The 24,584-nt window shown below is 40.6% G+C and overlaps 2 protein-coding genes across 17 annotated transcripts in view; one reads left to right on the top strand and one right to left on the bottom strand.

Moving 5' to 3' along the window:
• Nucleotides 1-5,516, bottom strand: part of ACYP2 (acylphosphatase 2) — a 137,142-nt gene extending 131,626 nt beyond the window's left edge. The window contains exon 1 of one of the 2 annotated variants that reach the window (XM_045580748.1): nt 5,228-5,516. The gene's annotated coding sequence lies outside the window, so the exon portion shown is untranslated. The remainder of the gene's footprint in view (nt 1-5,227) is intronic. The other variant, XM_036435324.2, reaches the window with a different exon arrangement.
• A 243-nt stretch (nt 5,517-5,759) lies between these two features.
• Nucleotides 5,760-24,584, top strand: part of PSME4 (proteasome activator subunit 4) — a 96,275-nt gene continuing 77,450 nt past the window's right edge. For 9 of the 15 annotated variants that reach the window (XR_006741417.1, XR_006741418.1, XM_045580745.1 and 6 more), the window contains exons 1-3: nt 5,819-6,089; nt 22,417-22,557; nt 23,555-23,671. Coding sequence is in view for 12 of the 15 variants with exons in the window: in XM_045580745.1 (XP_045436701.1) it covers nt 5,845-6,089; nt 22,417-22,557; nt 23,555-23,671 (503 nt within the window). In the remaining 3 variants the exon portion in view is untranslated. Of the gene's footprint in view, nt 6,090-12,276; nt 12,284-15,752; nt 15,759-22,416; nt 22,558-23,554; nt 23,672-24,584 lie in introns of those variants that run through there. The other 6 variants (XM_045580742.1, XM_036435317.2, XM_045580738.1 and 3 more) reach the window with 4 other exon arrangements.

Genomic DNA, 24,584 nt, shown 5'->3' with positions numbered 1-24,584 from the left:
AGTAAGGCAGGAGATGCATGAAACTAGCAACCTATCATTTTGTTCACTGCTGAGAAGTGAATTATCAAATAGTGGGCTAATAATTACATCAAAAACAAATATTTGATTGATAACTATCCCTGCCAATTCCTCCACCAATATTTTCCATGAAGGGCTATTGTGTTTTCTGGATCTTCTAAGAATGCTGATTACAGTCGGCTTCTTCAAGGGTCTGATAAGAAGCCAATGTCTCCCTCAGGGTCTGACTGAGAGAGTAATGGGCTGTTAGCACTGGCAGAGTATTCTGAGCTCCAAGAGATACAAAATGTTTGGAAATTGGTCTGATGAGAAAACTGACTTCAGATTTTGGATTACTGTCTTCAGGGATGAGAAGACTAAGTCACCCAGAGAAACTGAAGGTCTCCCTACCTTCTCACTTCAAGGGGTTTCAATAGTATTTTCTATTAACCTTCACAAGAATAACAGAAAGAGACTTCATCTCTTTTGCTCCAATAATTTTTTTAAAAATATTTTTTTTATTGATTTCAGAGAGGAAGGAAGAGGGAGAGATGGAAACATCAATGAGAGAGAATCATTCATTGATCAGCTGCCTCCTGCACGCCTCCTACTGGGGATCGAGCCCACAACCCCAGGCATGTGCCCTTGACCAGAATCGAACCTGGGACCTTTCAGTCCATAGGCCAATGCTCTATCCACTGAGCAAGACCAGCTAGGGATGCAATAATTCTTTTTTAAAATATATTTTTATTGATTTCAGAGAAGAAGAAGAGGGAGAGATAGAAACATAAATGATTAGAGGGAATCATTGATTGGCTATCTCCTGCTTGTGGGGATCAAGCCAGCACCCTGGGCATGTGCTCTGATCTGGAATAGAACTAAGACCTCCCAGTTCATAGGTCAAGGCTTAACCATTAAGCCACACCAACTGGGCTCCAAGAATTCTTTATTCTTTGCCAGTACAGACATCCACTCCCCAGAAACTTGGCTTCACCTGGAACTGCTTCTTTGAAATAATAAATCCAAAATCCCTGTTCCTCCAGGTCCATGCTCAGGCTAATCCTTGTACGAAATCAGGATCTGAGTCCCTTGACTTCTACACTCTCTGCCTACCTGTCCTTTTCTTTCTTCATTTTGACTTGGTGAGAAACAGTCTGCCACCCAATACACCTTTTTTAGTGTATTGATTTTTTAAGCTGGTCATTTTTTTAAGAAACAAAAGACTCCAGAAGAATCTTTGACCTTCCCCCCCCCTAAATACCAAAAAAAATTTAGTAGAGGACCTGCTCCAGGAAGAGAGATATTATTATAGATAACTATAGTTTAATCTGAATTAAGGGTGATAGACAGATAAGAACCTAGCCAAGTCTTTAATCAAAGTCCTCTCTGTGTCCCATTGTTAAAGATGGTCCAACAAACAGGTGTTTACCAAACATTTGCTTTTCATCTCCATGTGAATTGCCTTCTCCTTTGAAGCCTCAAACCACAACCCTAACCACCTCCTGAAGGCCTCCTCCCCTACTCCAGAATGGCATATAAACCTCAACTGCCCAATTTGTCTTTGGGTCCCACATTCTTAAGGAATTCCATAAGTACATACCTAAAACTGTGGTCATTCTCTCCTGTTAATCGTTCTCATACCAATTTGATTATTAGACCAGCCAGAATAACTTAAAAGGGTAGAATAATGTTAACCATTATCAAATATTCTCAACTCAGCTGAAACCGGTTTGGCTCAATGGATAGAGCGTCAGCCTGCAGACTGAAGGGTCCCGGGTTCGATTCTGGTCAAGGGCACATACCTTGGTTGCGGGTACATCCCCAGTAGGGGGTGTGCAAGAGGCAACTGATCGATGATTCTCTCTCATCGATGTTTCTAACTCTCTATCCCTCTCTCTTCCTCTCTGTAAAAAATCAATAAAATATATTTTTTAAAAATCAATAAAATATATTTAAAAAATACTTTTAAAATATTCTTAACTCAATTATCCCTATTTAGAGAAGATAATCCAATGAGATCGTGTAAGTAAAGCACTGGTGAGAGAAGTGCTCAGCAAATGGTAACTAACACCACTGCCTTCACCACCACCAGCATACATAACATTCCCTTACTCCTCTGTCATTCTATCAAACCAGCCTGTAGGTACTCAACCTGGGTTGTTAAACATTATTGGAGAAAACCACTATATTGTGCAGACAGATGATGGTGTATTATACTTCCAACCTTCAGTATCAAACCATTCTAATTCGTTTTTGAATTTTGAGACTACTCTAAACCTCCCTCAATCTCCTACCCATTCTCCTTGCTTCACAGAAAACAAAATACAAAACAACAACACCACCCCCCCCACCACACACACACACACACACACACACACACACACATACCAAAAAGAGGAACCATTGGAAAGAACTTCTACAACTTACAGCTACCAAATCTATAAACCTTTCTGAATTTGCACCTCCCTTCCTTGCTTTTCTCCTCCGGCTCTGGAAGTAAACTGGATAACTACGAAGGGCCAGACTCCACATTCTCTTCCATTCTCTGTCATCTTCACTCTCCTATCTTCAACCTCTCTCTCCACTGGCTACTTCTAGTCAATATTTAAACATTTAAATATAGCCCACCTTCAAAATTTCCTTTTTTTATTTTAGCTAACTCCTTATCTCTTTCTTGTTCTTCTTTAAGTTTTTTTAAAAAATATTCTATTGATTTTGAAAGAGAGGAAGGGAGGATAGAGAAATAGAAATATCAATGAGAAACATCATCGATCCACTGCGCCTGCATGTTGCCTACTGAGGATCTAGCCCAAAACCTGGGTGTGTTCCCTGACCTGGAATCAAACCAGTGACTTCTTGGTTCCTGGGTCAATGCTCACCATTGAGCAACACCAGTCAAGTCCCTCCCACCCCCCAAGTTTTTTAAAAACACAATCCACATTTGCTATCTCTATTTGTTTACTAGTTCTTCCATTTTTCCATTGTCATTGTAATCTGGTTTCCATTCCTACACTCCACTGAAATTATTCTTTTTATATATATATATATTGATATGTATTTATTGATTTCAGAGATAAAGGGAGAGGAAGAGATCAAAACATCAATGATGAGAATCATTGATCAGCTGCCTCCTTCACGCAACTGGGGATCAAGCCCACAACCTGGGGATCCAGCCCACAACACGGGCATGTGCTCTGACCAGGAATTGAACCGTGACTTCTTGATCAATGCTCAATCTCTAGCTATGCTGGCTGGGCCACTGAAACTCTTCTTAGCTGTCTTATCAGTAATTCCAAGGAACCCTTCTCAGTTCTCATTCCAGTTGACCCATCAGGACCTTTTGTGGGGTTAATCACTTCTTCCATCTGAAACACTGTTCACAGGAATGCCACTTTCCTAAACCTCCTCCTACCGCTCCCACTGCTTCTTGGGCACTCTTCATGGTCTCTCTCCTTTTTCTCTCTCAAGCCCTGAGTTCCTCAGTGTTTGGTCAAGGACTCTATTCTTTTCATGCTTTTACATTAATTAAACAAGGAGATCATTAGACAGAGGTGGCACTAATGCTTTGGCAGCCTACTTAAGCAAACCAAAACCTAGGTGTGGCTCAAGGTTATGAAATCTAAATACAAGGACAATCACAAACAGCCCACTAGGCTTAAAGCTGTAGCCAATCAAATAGTTTCCTTTATTGGCTTCAACACCTCTACTGTCTTTGCCCTAGCTGGCTCATGTCACTCCAGGTTTGGCACTGCCCAACTGGAATCAACTGCTGCTCAGATAGACCCTGGTCGGGTAGCTAAATTGGTGAGAGAATTGTCCCAACACACTAGGGATGTGGATTCAATCTCTGGCGAGGGCACATGTAAGAGTCAACTAATGAATGCATCAAGAAATGGAGCAACACAACAACTCCATGTTTTTCTACCTCTCTCCCCTTCTTCTCAAATCAATTAATACAAATTTAAAAAAGATTGTTGCTCAATAAACTCTTCAAAATTTTAATATGCCTGTTTAACAATACTCTGCATCTCATTGCTTCCAATTCGTGCATATGCTAATCCCAGTTTAGATCACCCTCCTCATCCATTATGTCAAAATACTTAACCAGCCGAAACCGGTTTGGCTCAATGGATAGAGCGTCGGCTTGGGGACTGAAGGGTCCCGGGTTCGATTCCGATCAAGGGCATGTACCTTGGTTGCGGGCATATCCCCAGTAGGGGGTGTGCAAGAGGCGGCTGGTCGAAGACTCTCTCTCATCGACGTTTCTAACTCTCTATCTCTCTCCCTTCCTCTCTGTACAAAATCAATAAAAAATATATTAAAAAAAAATACTTAACCATCCCTTAGGCATTCTACCTCCAAAGCTGTTTCTGCCGGGTCCTCTCAGGAAAAGGCTTCCCTCTTTGCCTGGCTTCCGAAGCCAGAACTCCTGTCTCTTCCCTCTACCTAACCCCTAATGTTCAAACCGCCATCAAGCCCAGGCCTTCCTATTTGCTGAAATGGCTCTCAAATCATCTCAATTGACATCCAGGCTATCGTGTCACATCTGAAGATGTCTGCCAGTACCCAACCTGGTCTGTTCTAAATCCTTCTCATTCAGAGTGATTCTTCAAAAAATGTAAATATCATACCATCCCTACGACTAAAATCTTCCAGACATTCTTGTTGCCTGTAGGAAAATGCTCTAAAAAAAATCCCTAACAGTTCCTCAGCGGCCTCAATTCTCCACTCCCTTCCCTTGCCATTCTGGACTATTCTGAATTCCTAGAGTGAGTGCAAACTTGAGGCCACAGAGCTGTCCCCTTGGATCAAACATAGAGTTCTCCCTTCTTTTCCTAACCATCTCTGCATTAACCCTTCCATCCAATATATGTATCCGCTCTACTAACGGACCTGACACCCCCAAACCTCACCCCACTCCACCCCAGTTTGAACACCTCTTCGGGTGTTCCCCGAGGCATCCCGTACTTATCTAGCAATTACCAGTATTGTGTTGTAATTGCTTATTCCCTGGGCTATAGCTCTGCCTGACTGACTAGATCCCTGCAGGGCAGACACCTGGATCTCTTTAGTTCCATCTTAAAGGTCAAATAGAAGCATTTGGCACACCCCGTAGTCCAAGGACTATTTGTTGAATGAATAACTAGTCCCTTCTTTGGTATGAGGGTGGCTGACGATGAGGGTTTCAAGGGGTCAGAATAAACCAAAAAAATAACCCCAAAAAACACACCTATAAGTAATCACGTCGGGGGAACGCGGCGCGGAAGACAGCCCGCTGCCTGGCCCCTGCGGCTCCGGGGAGGCCGGGGAGGCGGCGGCGGCGGGAGGGAGCGCGCAGCCCCGGCCCGAAGGGACAACAATGGCTTGGAACTCGGCCTCGCGCTTCCGGTGGGGCGGCCGGGCGCTCCGCCGGTGAAGCCCGAGGCAGGGTGGGGGCTCCGAGCCGGGCCCACCGGAGGAAGGCGCGGCCCCCCGCCCCGGCTCCCGCCCAGGAGCCGCCACCGTCCCCTCCGCCCCCTCGGCCGTCGCCCCGCCCCGGAAGTGACTTGCGGCGCGTCCGGAAGCTCCGTCCGGCGGCTGCAGCGTCACCAGCCGAGCCGGTGCGGGCCGAGCAGAGCGGCCGCTGCCGCGCCGCCAACGAACCGGGAGCGCGCGCGCGGGGCCAGCAGGCGCGCCGGCCGGGCGAGGGGGCCCAGCGGTCGGGGCCGAGGGGCGACGGGCCGCCGGCGGCCGCAGGGCGACGACGACGCCGCCGCCGCCGCGGAGGAGGCGGAGCCCGGAGAGGGGTGGGGGCCCGGGAGGGCGCGGGCGGGCCGAGGGGGCGGGCGGCGGGTGTCCCCCCGGCTCATGGAGCCGGCGGAGCTGGCGGGCGGCGGAGACCCCCCGGAGCCGGGCGGGCGCCCCGGCCCGGGCCCGCCGCGGTGCTTCGTCCCGCAGAAGGAGATCGTCTACAACAAACTGCTGCCCTACGCCGAGCGCCTGGACGCCGAGTCCGACCTGCAGCTGGCCCAGATCAAAAGCAACCTGGGCCGGGCCGTGCAGCTGCAGGAGCTGTGGCCCGGGGGCCTCTTCTGGACCCGGAAACTCTCCACGTAAGTGCGGCCGGGCCTGCGGGGTGGGCGAGGGGCCGGGGCTCGGGCAGGGCGGCGGCGGCGGCGGCGGCGGCTCTTTGTCCGCTCCCGGTGGCTGCTGGCTGGACCAGCTCTGCGGGGAGCTCTGGAGCTTGTGTGTGTGTGTGTGTGGGGGGGTGTCCCCCCCTGCCATCGCCACCGCAGCCCGGGACAGCCACTCGGCCCTCCTCCCGGCCACTTTCCTGCGGGACGACTCACCAGCTTCGTTCTCACCATCTCTCCTCGTCTCGTCCTTCCCTGCCTGCTTTCCGCCCTCCCTGCGGGGGTCCCCGGGGAAAGGGAGCAGCGGGTCCCCCAAGGGTGTTTGCTCCTCGGACTTGTGCTCCCTCCTCCTGTGTGGGAAGGGGTGCAAGGAGGACTCGTCCTTGGGGGGTGGGGGGTGCAGCTCTTTGACTTCTCGATCCTCCGGTTGTTTCTTCCCCTCCCTCCCCCCGTGATCCCCGCCGCTTCCTAGCTCTGCTTTCGCGTCTGGTCACTTTCTGAATGGGAAGGAGGCCGAAGGGAACTTCTAGTTCTACTTTTTTTTGGGGGGGAGGGGGGGTGCTTGATCTCTGTGGGTTTGGTGGGAAAGACTGGTTTAACACCAGTCCTCTTGGCACACTTGTGGGCTGTCTCCTGGACGTTGGTGTTGAGAATGGCGAGGCTCGGGACTTGGGGGGAGTTGTCTCTTGCTCCTGCTTGGGAATGGACGATGCTGATGAGCAAGGTAGATGGAGGAGAGAGCTGTCAGGCTGTCCCGGAAGGAAGGCACTGCGAGATCAGGCGTGTGTGAATGCCGAGTCGCTGAGAAGATTGATTGCCGAAATCAGTTTCAGGAGTTCTTTTGTTACTTTTTATTTGTTTCTTTTTTTGGCATCACCTGGCTGCGACCTAAGAGTGCAAGCAAATTAGGGGAACACGGGTAAAAGACAGTTGCTGGAGGCAGGTTAGAGACTTGTATTTGCTAGGTGGGCGTCTTCACTGTGGCAGAAAGAGTTTTTTGTTTTTTTTTTTTTTTTTTTTTTTTTTTTAAGGGATTTGGCTGCGTCTTGTTTAGTTAACTGGACACGAAATCTGGTAACCATTGCGTGTTCGTGCATTGGGGGGTGTGAATGGTGGAGCACATAAGACATGTCACTTATCCGCTGTTTATCCAAATCTGCTGAGTGAACTGGGTAATGACTCAGGGTTTTGTAATGAAGTAGTTTTTTACATTTCCTCCCAGGATTCTGACTGTGGTTAGGGAGTCTCTGACAAATTTCTCCCATCCACTTCAAGTGGTTGTGGTGGTGGTGGTGGTGGTGGGCGTAATTACCTTTTTAATTAAAAAGCAAAAAATAAAACACTTAAGTTGCTCTTTTCAAAGAGTGACCATAAAATGTCAAGGTTAACAGCTCTCATTTTGCTTGGAAAGTCAAGTTTATGATGTTCAGATCCATGGGGGGTGGGGGGGGCGGGAGGAGGGGATGGGGGCGGGGGCCCAACTTGGAGAAGAACCACTTTTAGTCAAAATAGAATGCTTTATAAATTATTAGAATTAATGTGATTTTTCAAGTGCGCCTCCTAGCTGTTTGTGACTCAGGCACAGTAAAAATCGTTACTCTGTCAGTTGCAGTAATTCCTCACTTGAATCACTCGGATTAGATTTGCCAGAGAAGAACCATTTGGGGTACACAAACAACTCCTTTTAAATGCACAGTATATAAATATATCACTGTGTGAATGCATGTCTAATTTGGATTTCTGAATCTAGAACCTACACACGCATAGTGAAGCATTGTTTTCTGACATTTACTGTTACTAAACTTGGCAAATTATCACCTAAGGTTTTATTATTTTTGGCTTATTTAGGTATAAGTAGCTTTTGCCTAGGAAAGGCTAGAAATACATCCGACACAGTCCTTGGTGTTTAGGGCAAGATTGCAATTATATGGCTTAATAACCTATGAACCTGAAACGGTTTATATCTAAATTACCAGCAAGAAATGCTATCAGAATTTTATTTTGGGACAGTGGTTAAATGGTGAAAACTGATTCTTGGGATTTCACTATGAGACATTTTGAACTTGGTGGGACATGTGATCTTGGGTGAATTTCCCCCCCCTCTTAAGTCATGTTAAAGGTGACCTGTTTATATCGGTGCTTGTTTATTAAGCCTTGTATGTGTTGCACAAGTTTACATCTAAATGATGCCAGAACATGTGACACAGCTGAGTAGTGATCATATTTAATACTTTGTAGAAGAGTGGAAAGTAGTAATGAAAATAAAATTAATTTCTCCCACTAGCTCTGTGACTATGCAAAGTTATTTTAATCATGTGTTTCAGTATTCTTGGAAGAATTAAATAATTCCTGAGAAACAGTGCTCTGTAACTTTATGATATTTTTTATCTGAAGGGAACTTCTACGTTCTACTTTTTGGGGCCTGCACAATCTTTGTGGATTGATTGAAAAGATTGGTTTAAAAATCTTGTTAAAGGCTTATCCTGTAGAGCTTCAAATAAGCCAGTGTGTATCTTACTCCAAGGGCAGTGAGCAGTTTGTATCAAGTACCTTCCTGAAGAAGATCTGAATGTCAGTGCTGTTCAGAGGCACTGGGAGTGGGTCCCTAACCAGAGTGTACACCCCTAATCTAGCCATCACAGGCCTGGGTGGGGCGGAGTTCTGGTATGAGAGGCACTCAGGCTCTCCTTTTTTTTTTTTTTTTTTTTTTTTTTTTACTTTTTACCTCATTTTAGTGGTTGTTGTAATTCTGTTTCAGTCCATTTCAAGACTTCTGGGTCTGTTTAGCATCTCAGAAAGCTTCTGTGTATTTAAAAATTGGTCCTGTAATATGACACAACTCCTTGTATACAGTTTAAAGTATCAGAACCTGTTGAAGAGAGATCATGTAGCATAACCTGTCACAGGGCCATTTTCTAAGAAGTGAGGAAACAGAGAAGCACACACTAGTTTGGTGGTCTTTGGAGAACATAGGAAAGATAGCTCGGACGCTGAGTGGAAGGTATTGATGATTCCTGGTATGGCCAGTGTAGAGAATGGAATTGAAGAAAGGTAAGCTTGAAACTTGCCTTTTTCCCCTTGCCCTTCTGGACCTTTCATGAGAGACTCTAAGGTCTAGTCCTAAGACCTCAGGTTATCTGTACCGGCTTTGCCACCAACATTATCTCAGTCTTGCCTCACCTCGTTTAGCTTTAGAGTCCTCTTTTGGAAAATGGGAGTTTAGACTACTAGTGATGTTTCAAACTTAATATCTAGCAGTTGTCTTAAGCAAAATCTTAAGCACAGATTTGGATTCCTCAGGCCAAATAAAACCACACTGATTTTTTCTTTTCTTTGTAACCCTTCATTGAACCCCTGGTGTCTACTTAGAGCACCAAAACATACTGTTTGAAAAGAAAGAAAAGTAAAAATCACTGGACTAGTCTCTAAGGGCCTTTCCAGCTAGCTCTCTGTTACTTTCATTTGACCTGAAGGAAGGGCAAAAGGAGGAACAATTAGTGAATGGGCTACTATTTCCTACAAGCTTACTCCATTCATGATTGGTTCTTTCTTTCACAGAAGTTTTATTTTAGTGAAGTGGGCTTGGTGTATTATGAAGCAAATTTAGATGTCTTGTTTGTTATAATAAAATGTTATGTTCGCTGTTTTACAATGAAATTACTGTATTATACTGAGGAATCATTTCATTTGTTAATGAAACTAGTTCCCTTGTTTTATTATTAAGAACAGTCTGTAGTCTTCCTCCTGGACAGGAATTGGATTGTCCCATTTGAAACCACATAATGTATTACATTTAGTCAAGATATGAGTTATCAAATAAACTGACTGCCTCTTGTGGAAAGTAATAATGTGAACACTGGAGTGCCCAAGTTCATACTATCTCTGTTGGGGAAGAAAGTAGAAATGCTATCCACTGAATCTCAGTTGCCTAGTAACATGCTGTACTTAATAGGGTATCTAATGTTTGAGTATTGAAATTACAATAAATACAAACGCTTTTTTGTTGTAAAAGAATCTTGAGATCTTGACAGATTACCATATTTGTCAGGGAGAAACAGTTGGAGAAAGTAGTAGAAAAGATTTGTTTTTATTAAATGGCCACACTCCAAATGGGAACCAAAATTTCTTTGTAGTGAGAAAGCTGTTTTTCCAAAGAAAAGAACAAAATAAGTGAATTAGTGATTTTTGGGGACATGAATTTTTCTGATAAAGTTGTCTAATAATACACACAATGAGTATCTTTCACATAGATTTTTTTAAAATTAACACTATTTTTTAATTTTTTAAAAATGCTCTCTGGAGGATATTTTTCCATTGATTTTTAGAGAGTAGGAGAGGGAGAGATGTTGAGAGAGAAAAACATGTATGTGAGAGAGACGTGTTAATTGGTTGGCATACCCCCTATCCCTACACATGCACACATTTGATTTTTCATGGCAGTGTCATACTTGGAGCCTTTCCCTTTTTCCAGGGACCTCTCTTAATTATTCTTTCAAAACACTTTATTAGCTTTCAGTAGTTAACTGTGTTTCTGCGAGAATCTCATTTGTCAGTATATATGATTTGAACAGCTTTCTAATATTCTTTTTGTTTTTTGCTTAGACATTTTTTTTCTGTTATGGAAACTGTCAAGCATACACAAAGGAAGACAATAAAATGAACTCTATGAACCCATCATTATCAAAGTTAAAAAAATTCAGCAATAATCCATTGCCAATTTGATTAATCCTTTTTTTTTTCTTCAAAATTTGTGATTTTACTTTTAAGTTTTCATTTCATTTGTGTTGTTTTGCCTAAGATTGACTGCAGGCAGACTTCATGGACAGTTTTTAAAAAATAGCTTACTAATGAACATTTTTATATTATGGCATTCGTCTCCTCCCCACCCCCCAATTTTGGAGCTGTGGAATAAATTCTGGGCTAACAAGGACTCCCTTGAATTATCTTCACTTTAAAACATAGACACTGATGTTGATAGGGTTAATAGATCTTTGGATACAAAGTTGTGGTCAGGATTATTTTCTGAGGGCCTTGTGTGAGTGGCACTTTTTGGCTGTCAGTGAAAGGCTTCTGCCCTCAGGGAGTTCCAGTGTGCTCTTGCTCTTAGTCACATTTTTGTTTATTTGGGACAGACTAGTTAAGGTGTGTAACTCCATCAAGAAATTTGGGAGAATATGAATTTTAAAGTTACTTGCTTTAAAAAAAAAAATTCATTCTGACCAGTGTATTTTAACATAGTACATTGAGAAAAGGAAGTTAGCAAAAGAAAAAAATAATAATAAATAAAAATAAAAAATAGTACAGCAGTACCATAGTTCTGAGATCGGAATATATTTAAAATATTTTTTAAAAACATTAAAATTTTTTTAAACATTATTTAAAAACATTTGTTTTTGCAGTGTTTTAAAAAAGTTTTTTTGAACTGCGTATTTGTAATTGAAGTGAAATGATGGTAGATTCTTGTTTTTAAAAGGATGCTTATGTGTTAGTAAACAAGTGCACAACTTGTAAACCTGTCCTCATTGTGGAATCTAAATGTTACCTTTCTATTAATATTATAGTAAGCAGACTTATTTCTGGTGAATCTTTTTCTCCCAATACAAAATGCAAATCTGTTTTACTCTAATCTTTGCAGAAAATTAAATAAAAAATCTGTTTCTTACTGTGTAAACAGCAAGCTGAGGACAGGTAATAAAAGCAACAGTGAGCAAACAACAAAAAACCTTTACATTACTGAGATCACTACTGGAATGTGAAAAGCAGCACAAACTATAAATGTTCTCATTTGGCAGCTTGAGGTTGGTCACTTCCATATTTGGCCTCCGCTCAGCATTTCTTTCCTTTTAGTTCGCTCGCTCTTGATCCGTTGTTCCTGCTTTTCTATTCTTTGTGTACACATCTTCCTTCTGCTGTGCGCTTTCTTCAGATCAGCATCTTCCGTCCGTACTTACCGCCTTTCCTCTCCTTCCAGCAGTTAATGCAGTATCATATACATTCATAGGTCCTCAGGAATATTAGAATTAACTCCTTTTTGTTTGAAAACTAAAAGCATTTAATACTGGGTTCAAAAGAAAGTATATTTTTAACCAAAGAAATGGAAAAGCATTTTGGTTATGGAAGAAATTGTTTCATAACCAACCCAGATTTAGAGAAGAAAGCCGATTATATTGGTTGTATCAGCAAGTTTGACTGATATCTCACTGTATGATTAAATATTTATTATTAAAAATGTAGTTAGATGAACTGTAGAATTTTGGTAGCGGTCATCACCTGTTTCATAATACCTAGACCTCAAATTTTAGAGTTTGAAAATATAATAAAGGCTTTCCCCCTTTATTATATTTTTAAGCCCTGGTTGGTTTGATTCAGTGGATACAGTATTCAGCCCATGGACTGAAGGATTCCGGGTTTGATTTGGTCAAGGGCATGTTCCTAAGAGCACCCACTTCTGCCTCTCAAGCTCAGTGAGACTGTCATCCTCGGCTTTGCTCAAGTCGGGAGTTTTCAAGTTACATTAATGGTACTTTTAAATATTAAAATGAAACACCATCTCATCATTAAAACTCATGTACACATCTACTGGGTTCTATAATGTGCCAAAAAGTTCTTTTTCAAGGACAACAAAGGACAAATCCCTGTGATGACAAATGTTCCTAAATTTGTTGTGTGAATCAGTTATACTTGTCATAGATGTTCAATGAAATGTTTACTATAATAACAAAAGGAAAATAGTAATGCAAGGCTAGAACCATGTATCAAATATATATTAAAAATAAATAAAATTATTTATTGATTTTAGAGAGAGCAAGGAAAGGAGAGAGAGAAATATCGATTTGTTTTTCACTTATTTATGCATTCATTGTTTCTCCTATGTGCCCTGACCTGGGATCAACCCCCTATAGCTTTAGAGATGACACTCTAACCAACTGAGCTACCAGCCAGGGCAAGGCCATTTCTCTTGCTAAGAACACTATTGCAGCTATGAAATAGGTTTGAGAATAGTATTGTACTTTAAGTAAGTTGGAGAGCCGAAACCGGTTTGGCTCAGTGGTAGAAGCGTGGGTCTGCGGACTGGAGGTCCCGGGTTCAATTCCGGTCAAGGGCATGTACATTGGTTGCGGGCACATCCCCGGTAAGGGGTGTGCAAGAGGCAGCTGGTCGATGTTTCTCTCTCATCGACGTTTCTAGCTCTCTATCTCTCTCTCTTCCTCTCTGTAAAAATCAATAAAATATAAATAAATAAGTTGGAGATTGCTTAAGAATTGTTAAAAATGCTTTGTAATCTAATGGTATGCAGTCTAAATGAAATGTGTTGGTAATCTTTGAGCTGTTCATTTTGTTGTCTGACAGTTTCTTTTTTTAAGCGAAGAATTGAGTTGTTTTTAAGAGCTAGACATTTTAGGAAGGCAGCGTTTTGCATATGAGTGTTTATATTTTGGGCAGATTCCGGAAAAGTTTAATTGGGACTGCTTGTGTTCTGAGGGAAAGTAGGTAACCTCCCAGAGATCCCAATAAATAAAATGTCAAGTTTCTGTCAATATACCAAACCGAGGCCTCCATTATGGGTATTGAAGAAGAAAAATTACCATTTTAACAAATCCAAGAATGATTTAGAAATGTAATCTTTAAAAATTCATAATTTAACAAATATCTCAAGGCTTTCACATTGTGTTTTTTTTTGTTTTTTCCTTTTGGGGATCTCACTGTTGTTTTTTAATCTCTGTTCATTTGTGAGTGTTTAATACAGACTTTTTCAAATTGTGGATTATGACCAAAGGGTGTGTGTGTGTGTGTGTGTAATTTAGGTCTTGACCCAGTTGTTGTATTCTTGGGACGGTTTTATTGTTGGTTGGTGCACTAAATTAGAATTATTAGACTGAATTTGGAAGTAATAAGGGAGAATGTTTTTGACTTCTGTGTGTGTGTGTGTGTGTGTGTGTGTTTATTACTGTGGGTTGTGGCCAAACAATATGAAAGCTTCTGATTTTACAGGTGTTTTTTTTTTAGTTTAGATCATCATAGCACTACACGCATTTATCTATAATAATAAAAGCACATGCTAATTAGACCGGACATTCTTCCGGACTACCTTCTGGACGAAGCTGCGGTGGCATGAATTTCTGGCATCAGGCCTCTAGTTAAGCTATAAAAGATATTAGGGATGAAAATGAAAAGTTGCAACAGTTTAAAAATATTAGTAACCTGAGGTATCTTACAAAATGTCAGTATTATAGACACTACCTGCCATATGTTGAGGGTTCAGAATGTACTAACACTATGCTAAGGGTTTACATTCATTATTTCATTTCATTTTCACAAGCAACCCTATGAACTGTAGGTATGTTTATTCTCCCAGCTTTATCCCTGAAGAACTGAGACTTAAGCAAGGTTATGTAATAACAGATTTGCCTGGTGACCATAGACTCTTGCTCTTAACCACATGGTCAGAGGAAGGAAAATTCCTGGGCTGCCAGCAGTCAGACATCCCTCTCACAGTCCAGGGCTCTCACAGTTCTGGACCCCTGGCTCCTTACCTCCCACCACTGCTGCTGTGCTCGCCAGTCATCAGCCTGGCTTCTGGCTGAGCCAGGGGGCAGCTCCCCCATTGAGCATCTGCTCCCTGGTGATCAGTACGCATCATAGCAACCAGTTGTCCCGCTGTCGGTCAATTTGTATATTAGCCTTTTATTGTGTAGGATTGCTTGTTGCCAATTCCTGACTTTTAAATGACACTCAGTAAAGCATTTTAAGAAATGGATGCCCACTTAAAGAAATGCATGACTCCAGGGAGAACCAACTGGGGAGAAATGAATAGACATGTTATTATTAGATGTTAGTAGTGATGACCATTACTCTAAAATTGTCATGTCAATTTGAGTGTCAGGAAATACAGTATGCTGAAACTCCACGTGAGCATCGTTCAGTCTGAGGAGGATGGGGATACAGAGAAATGTACACCTCAGACCTCCTTGACCATTTGGAGCCTCCCATTAGAAATACTGTATTTGATAAGGTGAGAGGCCTGTTTTCTAACGTGTTTTAAAGGCAATTTGCTCCATTTGGTCAAATATTTATTGTTCGTTTGAAAGTGTTTAAAGATAGAATTAGCTCTGGTGAGCTTGTTTGTATACTTGTATATTCAATCTGTTGAAAAAAATGTTTCTGAAAATGTGTACCTTGTTTCATCTCTAGTTAGAGCTGAGGGTTAAATAGATGTAGAGAGGTGGTCCCTGCCACCAAATATCTTTCAGTCATCTAAAGAAATACAGTAATGTGTACATACACAACTATGGTATGAGATAGAATATGAAAAATAGTCAGAGTTTGGTACAAGCTATTAAGGGACAGAGGACAGAGGTAGCACTTTAGTTTGGGAATGAAGAAAGACTTCAGGAAGGAGGGAGTCTTAAAGGATAGATCGGTTTCTAAGGATATGAACAAATAATTATATATTAAGCAAACATCTTAAAATATAATTTGCATATAACTAATTAAAGAAATATAAATTGTAACAGATTGTATTAATATTACATTTTTAATGACTTAAGTAGATTTTTGAAAGCATGTATTATGCTCTAGTGTTAATCTGCTAAGTGGTGAGACATCTGGGAAGCTTATAAAAAACAATTGGGGAGAAGGGAGTCCTAATACATGGTGACAGAGATTTCACTTTGAGTGGTGGGCACATGGTGCAATAGACAGGTCTTGTCACATTGAATTCCTCACCTGAAACCTACTACTATATGTTCATGTTGAACAATGTCACCTCGGTAAATTTAATTAAAAAAAAAAACAACAACCTGGGACCTAGAGCCCCTCCTCCCCATTCTAGAATAATTAGAACGTTTTTCGTGTATGTTAATCAATTGTTCATTACCATAGCTTTGTGAGGACACCCAAGTTTTATGTATGTACTTAGGAGATCAAATGACTTGCCCAGGAGACTAACAGAGCAGTTTGAAGTCTCAGCAATCTCGTAGAACCATGTTCTTCCTGCTTGCTTGGCTACTACGTTGAAATCAATAAATCTATCTATATCCAAAGTTTATTATAATGTTGAGAGTTGCAAAGCAAGCCAGAATGGAAAGCTAAGACATCCTCCATTTAGATAGCAACTAAATTGCCTTTGTTTCATACCAGCAGTCACTTGGAGTTAATATTCTTTATTGTTGTTTATTTGTTTGTGATAGTATATCCCCTTTCTTGATCCTCAGGCTGACCTCTTTGGAGGGAAGATGGAGGAATAAGAAACATTCTCTTGATTGATTGCCACAGAAGTACCCTGTTCTTGCTCTGTTCCTCTGCCTGGAGATGTCTCCTGAGCCTCTTTCCCCAAATCCTTAAGTTATTTTGGCCTTGGGTTGCCCATTCAGAATGATGGCAGCTTTCTAGTCTTTTTTCAGTTCAGTGATCTCTATTTGGTGAAACTTTGGCTTTGATAGAATCAAAATTTGCTGAAACTGGTTTGGCTCAGTGGATAGAGCGTTGGCCTGCAGACTGAAAGGACCTGGGTTCGATTCCGGTCAAGGGCATGTACCTTGGTTGTGGGCACATCCCCAGTAGGGGGTGTGCAAGAGGCAGCTGATGGATGTTTCTCTCTCATCGATGTTTCTAACTATCCCTCTCTCTTCCTCTCTGAAAAATCAATAAAATATATATTTTTTTAGAAAGAATCAAAACTTTAATACTTCATTTGTCCCCTTATTTCTGTATATTTGGTTTGCCAAGTATGTGTCTCCTCACATCTAACTTGTAAGTTCTTGGCCTAAAGGAACTATTTGAGTTATAACTGTCATCTTATACCTGTCATTTGCTCTAGAAATGCTGTTTGAAAAGAAGAGAGGTGGGTTTATGAGTAAACTTCTTTAAAAAAAAAAATTTTTATTGGTTTCAGAAAGGAAGGGAGAGGGATAGAGAAAGATAGAAACATCAATGATTAGAGAGAATCTTTGATCAGCTGCTTCTTGCACATCCCCTACGGGATTGAGCCAGCAACCCAGGCATGTGCCCTTGACTGGAAATGAACCTGGGACCCTTTAGTCTGCAGGCTGATGCTCTATCTACTGAGCCAAACCAGCCAGGGCAGAAAACTCTTCATTTTAACATTCCTTTACTGTTTCTAGCAGTTAGAAGCTGTTATATGCATTTTCAATATTATATGTAATGATGAAGGACTTAGTCAAAGTAATTAATTCCTGATCTTCTAATTTTCTTGGCTAATTTTGCCTTTATTTTTTATTTTTTCTATTTGGTGACACCTTAGGAACAGAAAAAAAAGACTGGAACTGACATAGCTACAGCAAAAATGTGTGGTGTTTATTTTGGTAGAAGGAAGAGTTGAAGTTACTGTCTGAAATTAAAATGTGAAGTTCAGGGATTTCACCGATCATGGTAGTTTTTCTTTCTGTGGAATATTTGTTATTTAGCCTTAACTGTCAGGTATTAAGACATTAAAAACAATCCTTATCTCACAATTTATTCAAATATTTTACATATCAGTCAATTTTATTTTTATTTTTAAAAAATAATTTTTAATTGATTTTAGAGAGGGAGAGAGATAGAAACACCAATGATGAGAGAGAATCATTGATTAGTTGTCTTCTGCATGCCCCACAATGGGATAGGCCCACATCTGGGCATGTGCCCTTGATTGGAATCAAACCTGGGACCCTTTAGTCCATAGGCAGACACTCTATCCACTGAGTCAAACCAGCTAGGACAATTTTATTGTTTTAAAAATGTAATTACTGCACTTTTCCTTTTTTAAACAATGTGCTTTTTTAAATTTATTGATTTTTTTTTTTTTTTTTAATAGAGAAAAGAACAGAGAGGAAGGGAAAGAATAAGGGGTGGGGAGACAGGGAAAGAGAGATCCATTTATTTATGTGTTGCTTCTGGCATGTGCCCTGACTGGAGATTGAACCCACAACCTTGGCATATCTGGGCTGACATTCTAACCTACTGAACTACCTGGCCAGGGCTCCTAAACATTTCTTTTAGAGAAACTTCTAACTTGTTGTTGTTGTTGTTGTTGTTGTTGGTATTAAGAATGATTAGAACAATATTCTTTCAACCACCACTGTTTTTTTCTGGGTACCATACAGGAAGGTTGTTGCTTTTAAAAAACACTAGATTTTCTTATGTAGTCTAAAACTGTTTTTAGGTGGTTGTTTTGGATGTTTTATGTATAGCCATAGCAATGACACCATACTATTCTGTCTTTTGTTACCTAGTTTACTATTCAATCTAGATTCAGAATAATGTTAAATAATAATGGAAGGATAATCATTGTTGTGAACCTGATTTTAAAGGAAGTGCCTCATGGAGGGGGGAATGCTTTAAGTTTGGAGATTGCCTGTTTAATCAGATTCATATGCATATTTTTAAATTTTGTTATACTTCTCTATTTTCTAACTAGTGGCCTGGTGCAGGAAATTCGTGCATGGGGAATGGGGGTTGTTACTCAGCTCAGCCTGCACCCTCTCCAATCTGGGACCCCTAGAAGGATGTCCTACTGACAGTTTACAGGGATCGGGCCTAAAACGGCAGTAGGACATCCCTCTCACATTCCGGGACTGCTGGCTCCAGCTGCTCATCTGCCTGCTTTCTTGCCCCTAATCACTTTGTCTGTCGGCCTGCTTGTTCCCAACTGCCCCCCTCCACCCCCGCCACCGGCCTGTTCTCCCCCAAATGCCCTCCCCACCAGCCAGATCACTCCCAAACTACCCCCCTCCTCCTGTCAGCCTGCTCACTCCCAACTGCCCTCCCTGCTGGCCAGCTCACTCCAAACTGTGTGCCCCACCCCCACCCCTGCTGTCCTGATCACCTACAAATAACCCACCACCCCCAACTGGCCTCCCTGCTGGTCTGCTCACCCCCAACGGCCCCTGCCTTCCCATCCTGGCCTGAAATACTTTTAAATGCTTTCAGTTAAAATATTTGAATTCTGGTGTGTGGTTTTTGTTTGTTTTGTTTTGAGGAAATAACACTTAATGGTTTTTTTCTTTACAAATACTCAGAGAATCATGCAAGGATACAGCATTGCTTGCAATTCCAGGCCACAAATCTACACACACCTTTGCAGCTTGTCCTGTGAGGACAGAATCTTTCATATCGCCTTTATTGTTTACTCTGACCCCCTTATTTTCAGAATAAAGGAACTCAGCCATCTTTTCTCTGGGGTGACTTTCCTTGTTGGATTACTACCCCTGGGTATACTACATTCTTCTGGCTTTGTAAATTTTCAAGTTAAAATTCCATTCTTTTGTCTTTTGAATGGAACTACCCCAAATAAAACATTTACTTAAGATTAAATATCATTGCCAAGTGTCTTGCATGTTTTATAATTACAAAGTCTTAATGTCCCTCTGAAATGATGCTAATTTTACTTTATTGATGGATATAGATAGATTAGAAATCCAGTGACTGCCTTGAATAAAATTAACTGGTAAATGACAAAGCTTTTATTGAAAACTAATATTTTAAGCCTCTAGCCTAGGGGTGTCGAACTCAATCAGAGAAGGGGCCAAAATCTAAAATCCAGCCTAAATCTCGGGCCGAATGGTTTACTGAACAGTCATAAACTGTCATTGTGATGGAAACGCAGCGGAGTGCAGTGATGACAGCGCGGTGCGGGCCACATTGCAAGGCCTGGCGGGACGGATTTGGCCCGCGGGCCTTGTGTTTGACACATGTGCAAAACTAATTCTTACAATCGTGTTGTATAATTTTATATTTTACTTTAAACTTCCTTGTATAATAATGTGCAGTAAACTATTGAGTTGTAGAATAGAAAAAATAACATTGACAGTATTGTAGATTTTCTTTAGTAATTACTGTCCCTGGGATTCCACAGTCTTTCTTTATATAAGATTAAAAATTGAAACATTTAAGCCCTTGCTGATTTGGCTCAGTGGTTAAAGCGTTGGCCTGCAGACTAAAGGGTCCCAATTCTGGTCAAGAGTACAAACCAGGGTTGCCTGCTCAGTCCCCAGTGTGGGGCATGCAAGAGGCAGCCAATCAATGATTCTCTCATCATTGATATTTCTTTTTTTTTTTTCTTTTTAAATATATTTTATTGATTTTTTACAGAGAGGAAGGGAGAGAGAGTTAGAAATGTTGATGAGAGAGAAACATCGACCAGCTGTCTCTTGCACACCCCCTACTACTGAGGGCGTGCCTGCAACCAATGTATATGCCCTTGACTGGAATCGAACCTGGGACCTTTCAGTCTGCAGACTGACGCTCTACCATTGAGCCAAACCGGTTTTGGCTCATCATTGATATTCCTATTTCACACTCCTTTTCTCTCTGAAATCAGTAAAAAATATTTTAAAAAGAAATGTTTAAAAAAAATAAAAAACAGCCAAATGCCCCTTAATTATATTAAAAAAATTAAAATGATTGATTAATACACTGTAAGGTGGTTAGGAAGCAGTTCAAAAGTGCTTTTGTATTACCTTTTACTATTCTTCCCCCTCCCCTTTGTGGGAGGACAGTTTAATTAGTCCGTTCAAAGGTTCAATCATGGCTGTTACCAAGGTTTTTAAGTATTTTGAGGCATCTAACAGTATTTTTTTTGTCCTAGAATATAACATAAAAATTAATTGGAAAAAGGAATGAACCTAAATATATAGAAATCCAACTGGAATAGTTTTTAAAATGAAGGTTCTTAGTCTTCATTCTCAGTATTGTTTTTAAATTACCTTGTTTTGGAAACAGCTTGCTTTTTTTTTTTTTTTAAATCCTCACTTTGGGATATGTCCATTGATTTTTAGAGAGGGAAGAAGGGAGGAAAGAGAGAAAAATATTAATGTGAGACATAAACATCAATTGGTTGCCTCTCAAAACAAAACAAACATCAATTGATTGTCCTGATTGAAGATCAAACCCACAACCTAAGTAAATGCCTTGACCAGGAATTAAATGGGTGTGTGTGACATGGGTGTATGTGCTGATGCTCCAACAGCCACCTGGCCAGGCGAAACGACTTTATTGCATATAATACTCGCAGTATTTTTAAGAAATGTTTTTTACTGCTTTTTAGAGAAAGAAAGGGAGAGAGAGAGAGAGAAATAGAAACATCAAATATGTTTTTATTGATTTTTTAGAGAGAGAGGAAGGGAGAAATAGAAACACGGGTAAGAGAGAAACATCAATGAGCTGCCTCCACTTGCACGCCCCCTACTGAGGATGGAGCCTGCAACCTAGGCATGTGCCCAGGTGGGGGAGGGGGAGGAAGGGGCAGAGGCACTTTTTTTTTGAGGTAACTTATGACTAAAGGCCAGTTAAGACCATGTAACAATAAGAGCAATATTTTTTGTCCTTTTCTTTGGGGGTGGGGGTGGGGCGTTAATTCTCACTGGAGGATATTTTTTCAACTAATTTTTAGAGAGAGTGGGAGGGTTAGGGGGGAGAGACAGATAGACATCCATGTGAGAGACCTGGATCTATCAGTTGGGTGTGTGTGTGTGTGTGTGTGTGTGTGTGTGTGTGTCTTCACCAAATATGCACCCTGACCCAGGGCTGGGGCTCGAACCTGCATAGCAGATAATGTGCCCTTGATTAGGAATCGCACCCAAGACCCTTCTGTGCATGGGCTGATGCTCTAACCACTGATTAACACCAGCCACTGCAAGATAGCTATGTTTTTCATTGCTTATTAAATATTGATGAAACTTGAAGCTTTTTGATTAAAAAAAATACTTATTTGGCAGTCTTAATGAAAATACAGAATAATTCTTTTCCTCATGGCAAGTAGTGGATATAAAATGATTAAAATCAAAGACATCTGGAATAGTTTTACAGTACATATATTTTGTGGCAAGAAGTATACATTTAAGTGTGCAGTACAATATTGTTAACAACATGGACCTTGTTATACAACGGATCTCTAGAACTTTTTCATCTTGCATGACTCAAACTGTATACCCGTTGAACAACTCCCTGTTTCCCCTTTCATCCCTATCCCTGGCCACCATGGTTCTACATTTTGTTTCTATAATTTTGGTTATTTTAAATACATATAGGTAGACTCCTGTAATATTTATATTTATGATGGGCTTATTTCACTTTTTAGCATAATGTCCTCAAGGCTTAACTATGTTGTAGCATATGACAAAATTTCCTTCTTTTAAAAGGCTGAATAATATTTTGTTGTGTGTGCATGCTACATTTTTTAATTCATTTATCTGTTGATGGATATTTATGTAGCTTACACATGGCTGTTGTGAAGACTGCAGCAATGAATGTGGATGTGTCACCAAACCTATTTTTAAATGCTCTATTGATTTTTTTTCTCTTGCAGATATATTCGACTTTATGGGAGAAAATTTAGCAAAGAAGATCATGTTCTTTTTGTCAAGTTATTGTATGAGCTGGTATCAATTCCAAAACTGGAAATCAGCATGATGCAGGGATTTGCTCGTCTCTTGATCAACTTGTTAAAGTAAGTCAATTTTTCTGTGATTTTGGATTTTTTCAAGATTTTAGGAAATGAGAACTTTATACGTTTATTTACTTATTAAATATGTTTTTATTGATTTCAGAGAGGAAGGGAGAGGGGGAGAGAGAGAGAAACCTCAATGATGAGAGAATCATTGATCAGCTGCCTTCTGCATGCCCCCTACTGGGGATCAAGCTACAACTCAGGCATGTGCCCTTGGCTGGAATCTAACCCAGGACCGGTCAGTCAGCAGGCCAATGCTCTATACTAGGGGTGTCGAACTCAATCAGAGAAGGGGCCAAAATCTAAAATCCAGCCGAAATCGCGGGCCGAATGGTTTACTGAACAGTCATAAACTGTCATTGTGATGGAAACGCAGCGGAGTGCAGTGATGACAGCGCGTGCGGGCCACATTGCAAGGCCTGGCAGGACGGATTTGGCCCGTGGGCCTTGTGTTTGACACATGTGCTCTATACACTAAGCCAAATAGGCTAGGGCGAGAACTTTATAAGTTTATATCATGTGTTAATTAACCTTTTAATTAAAATTCTATGAGGCTTTCTTTTCTCTAGCCCACATTGAACTCTGTGTTGTCTGATTGTTTTATTTATACTAATTATCTTTTCTTATATAGGTTTTAAGATCCTATAGGGATCATTTATTCTTCTGCTTATCCCAGGGCACCAATCACAATGCTGGAAACTTTAAGTGAAAACAGTTAGTGGGAAAATAGGAAATTTATCTATAGTGATGGTAGCACAAACGAAAATGCTTTCTTTTACCAATTGCTCTTTGAGGTTTGAGCAGTAGCAAGAATCTGGTGCATTGCTCTTCCTACTACCTGCTATATTATATTTTGCCAGCGGATTGCTGTGGATGAGGAAAAGCAAACCCACTGTGATGACAGCAGCATTTAACAATTGTCCTCCCTGAGTAGTATGTGTAATATGTACACACCTTTGCACACATTCATATGTATGTGCTTACTTTTCCTAATTAGAAAAAAGGAACTTCTTTCAAGAGATGATTTGGAGCTACCTTGGAGACCACTTTATGACATGGTGGAAAGAATATTATATTCCAAGACAGAGCACCTGGGATTAAATTGGTTTCCTAAGTAAGTATTTCCATCTAAAGAACTTCTTTGGGAGCACTGGGGGGCTTTTAGGGATTTGATCTAAGTTGAGAAATACTAGGTTGAGATAATGTACATTTTATTATACTCAATTCTATGTAACTTAACTCCTAAATAATTTTTACCCTCTCTAAACTATATCTGAAGCTGTACTTAAGAATTTTCCGCCAAAATATTTCTAACAGCTAACATCACTATAATGGTCAAAGAAAGCAAGAGGTTTTGTTTGAAATCTATTATCTTGTCATTAAAAGTAATCCATATTTGGCATTCTTCACAAAACATTCGCATGTATTTTAATTCTTTTAAGTAAAATGAATGCCTTAAGAAGAAGAGCTTTGCATATTCCATGGGGCACACACACCCAATTGAAGTAGCATCAATTTTAGTGTTTGACTTTCCTGAGAGCACAAACTATTCAGTGTACAGTCCCTAGTTTATGTTATTTTCTGCTAGTGTTTAGGCATACTGAGATTATAAATCCCTGGCTGATTATGGCTTCTTGTACATGCAGCATGTCTCTTCCAAATCTCTAATTTTGGTATGTTTTGTTTTTATTCTGAATTAACGGCTCTTTTAGTTATTTTCCTTTTTCGCTTTTATAAATTCTTTAATGATTCTTTAATGATCAAGTCTTTAATGATCGATTTCTGTGGTTTCACTCTCAATCCTCCACATTGACATTGTCTTATTACTTCTTGTAGCCTCCTCAGTTCAGTTCATTTAATCTATGATTAATCCTCAGGCTTCACTTAAATGAGCAGTCATTTTTGTAGAATTTTTTGAAAATCATGGCAGATGGCAGATTTTAAGAGCTTTTTGGGTAATAGATAAGTAGTAAAATGATATAAATGGAAAGAGTAAAAAAGAAAATGACCATAGTTGATCCTAAACT

The sequence above is a fragment of the Pipistrellus kuhlii genome, unplaced genomic scaffold (genome assembly GCF_014108245.1).
Source record: "Pipistrellus kuhlii isolate mPipKuh1 unplaced genomic scaffold, mPipKuh1.p scaffold_m20_p_13, whole genome shotgun sequence".
NCBI lineage: Eukaryota > Metazoa > Chordata > Mammalia > Chiroptera > Vespertilionidae > Pipistrellus > Pipistrellus kuhlii.
The sequence above is the reverse complement of the archived record's forward strand: the minus strand, read 5'-3'. Positions and strand labels throughout refer to the sequence as shown.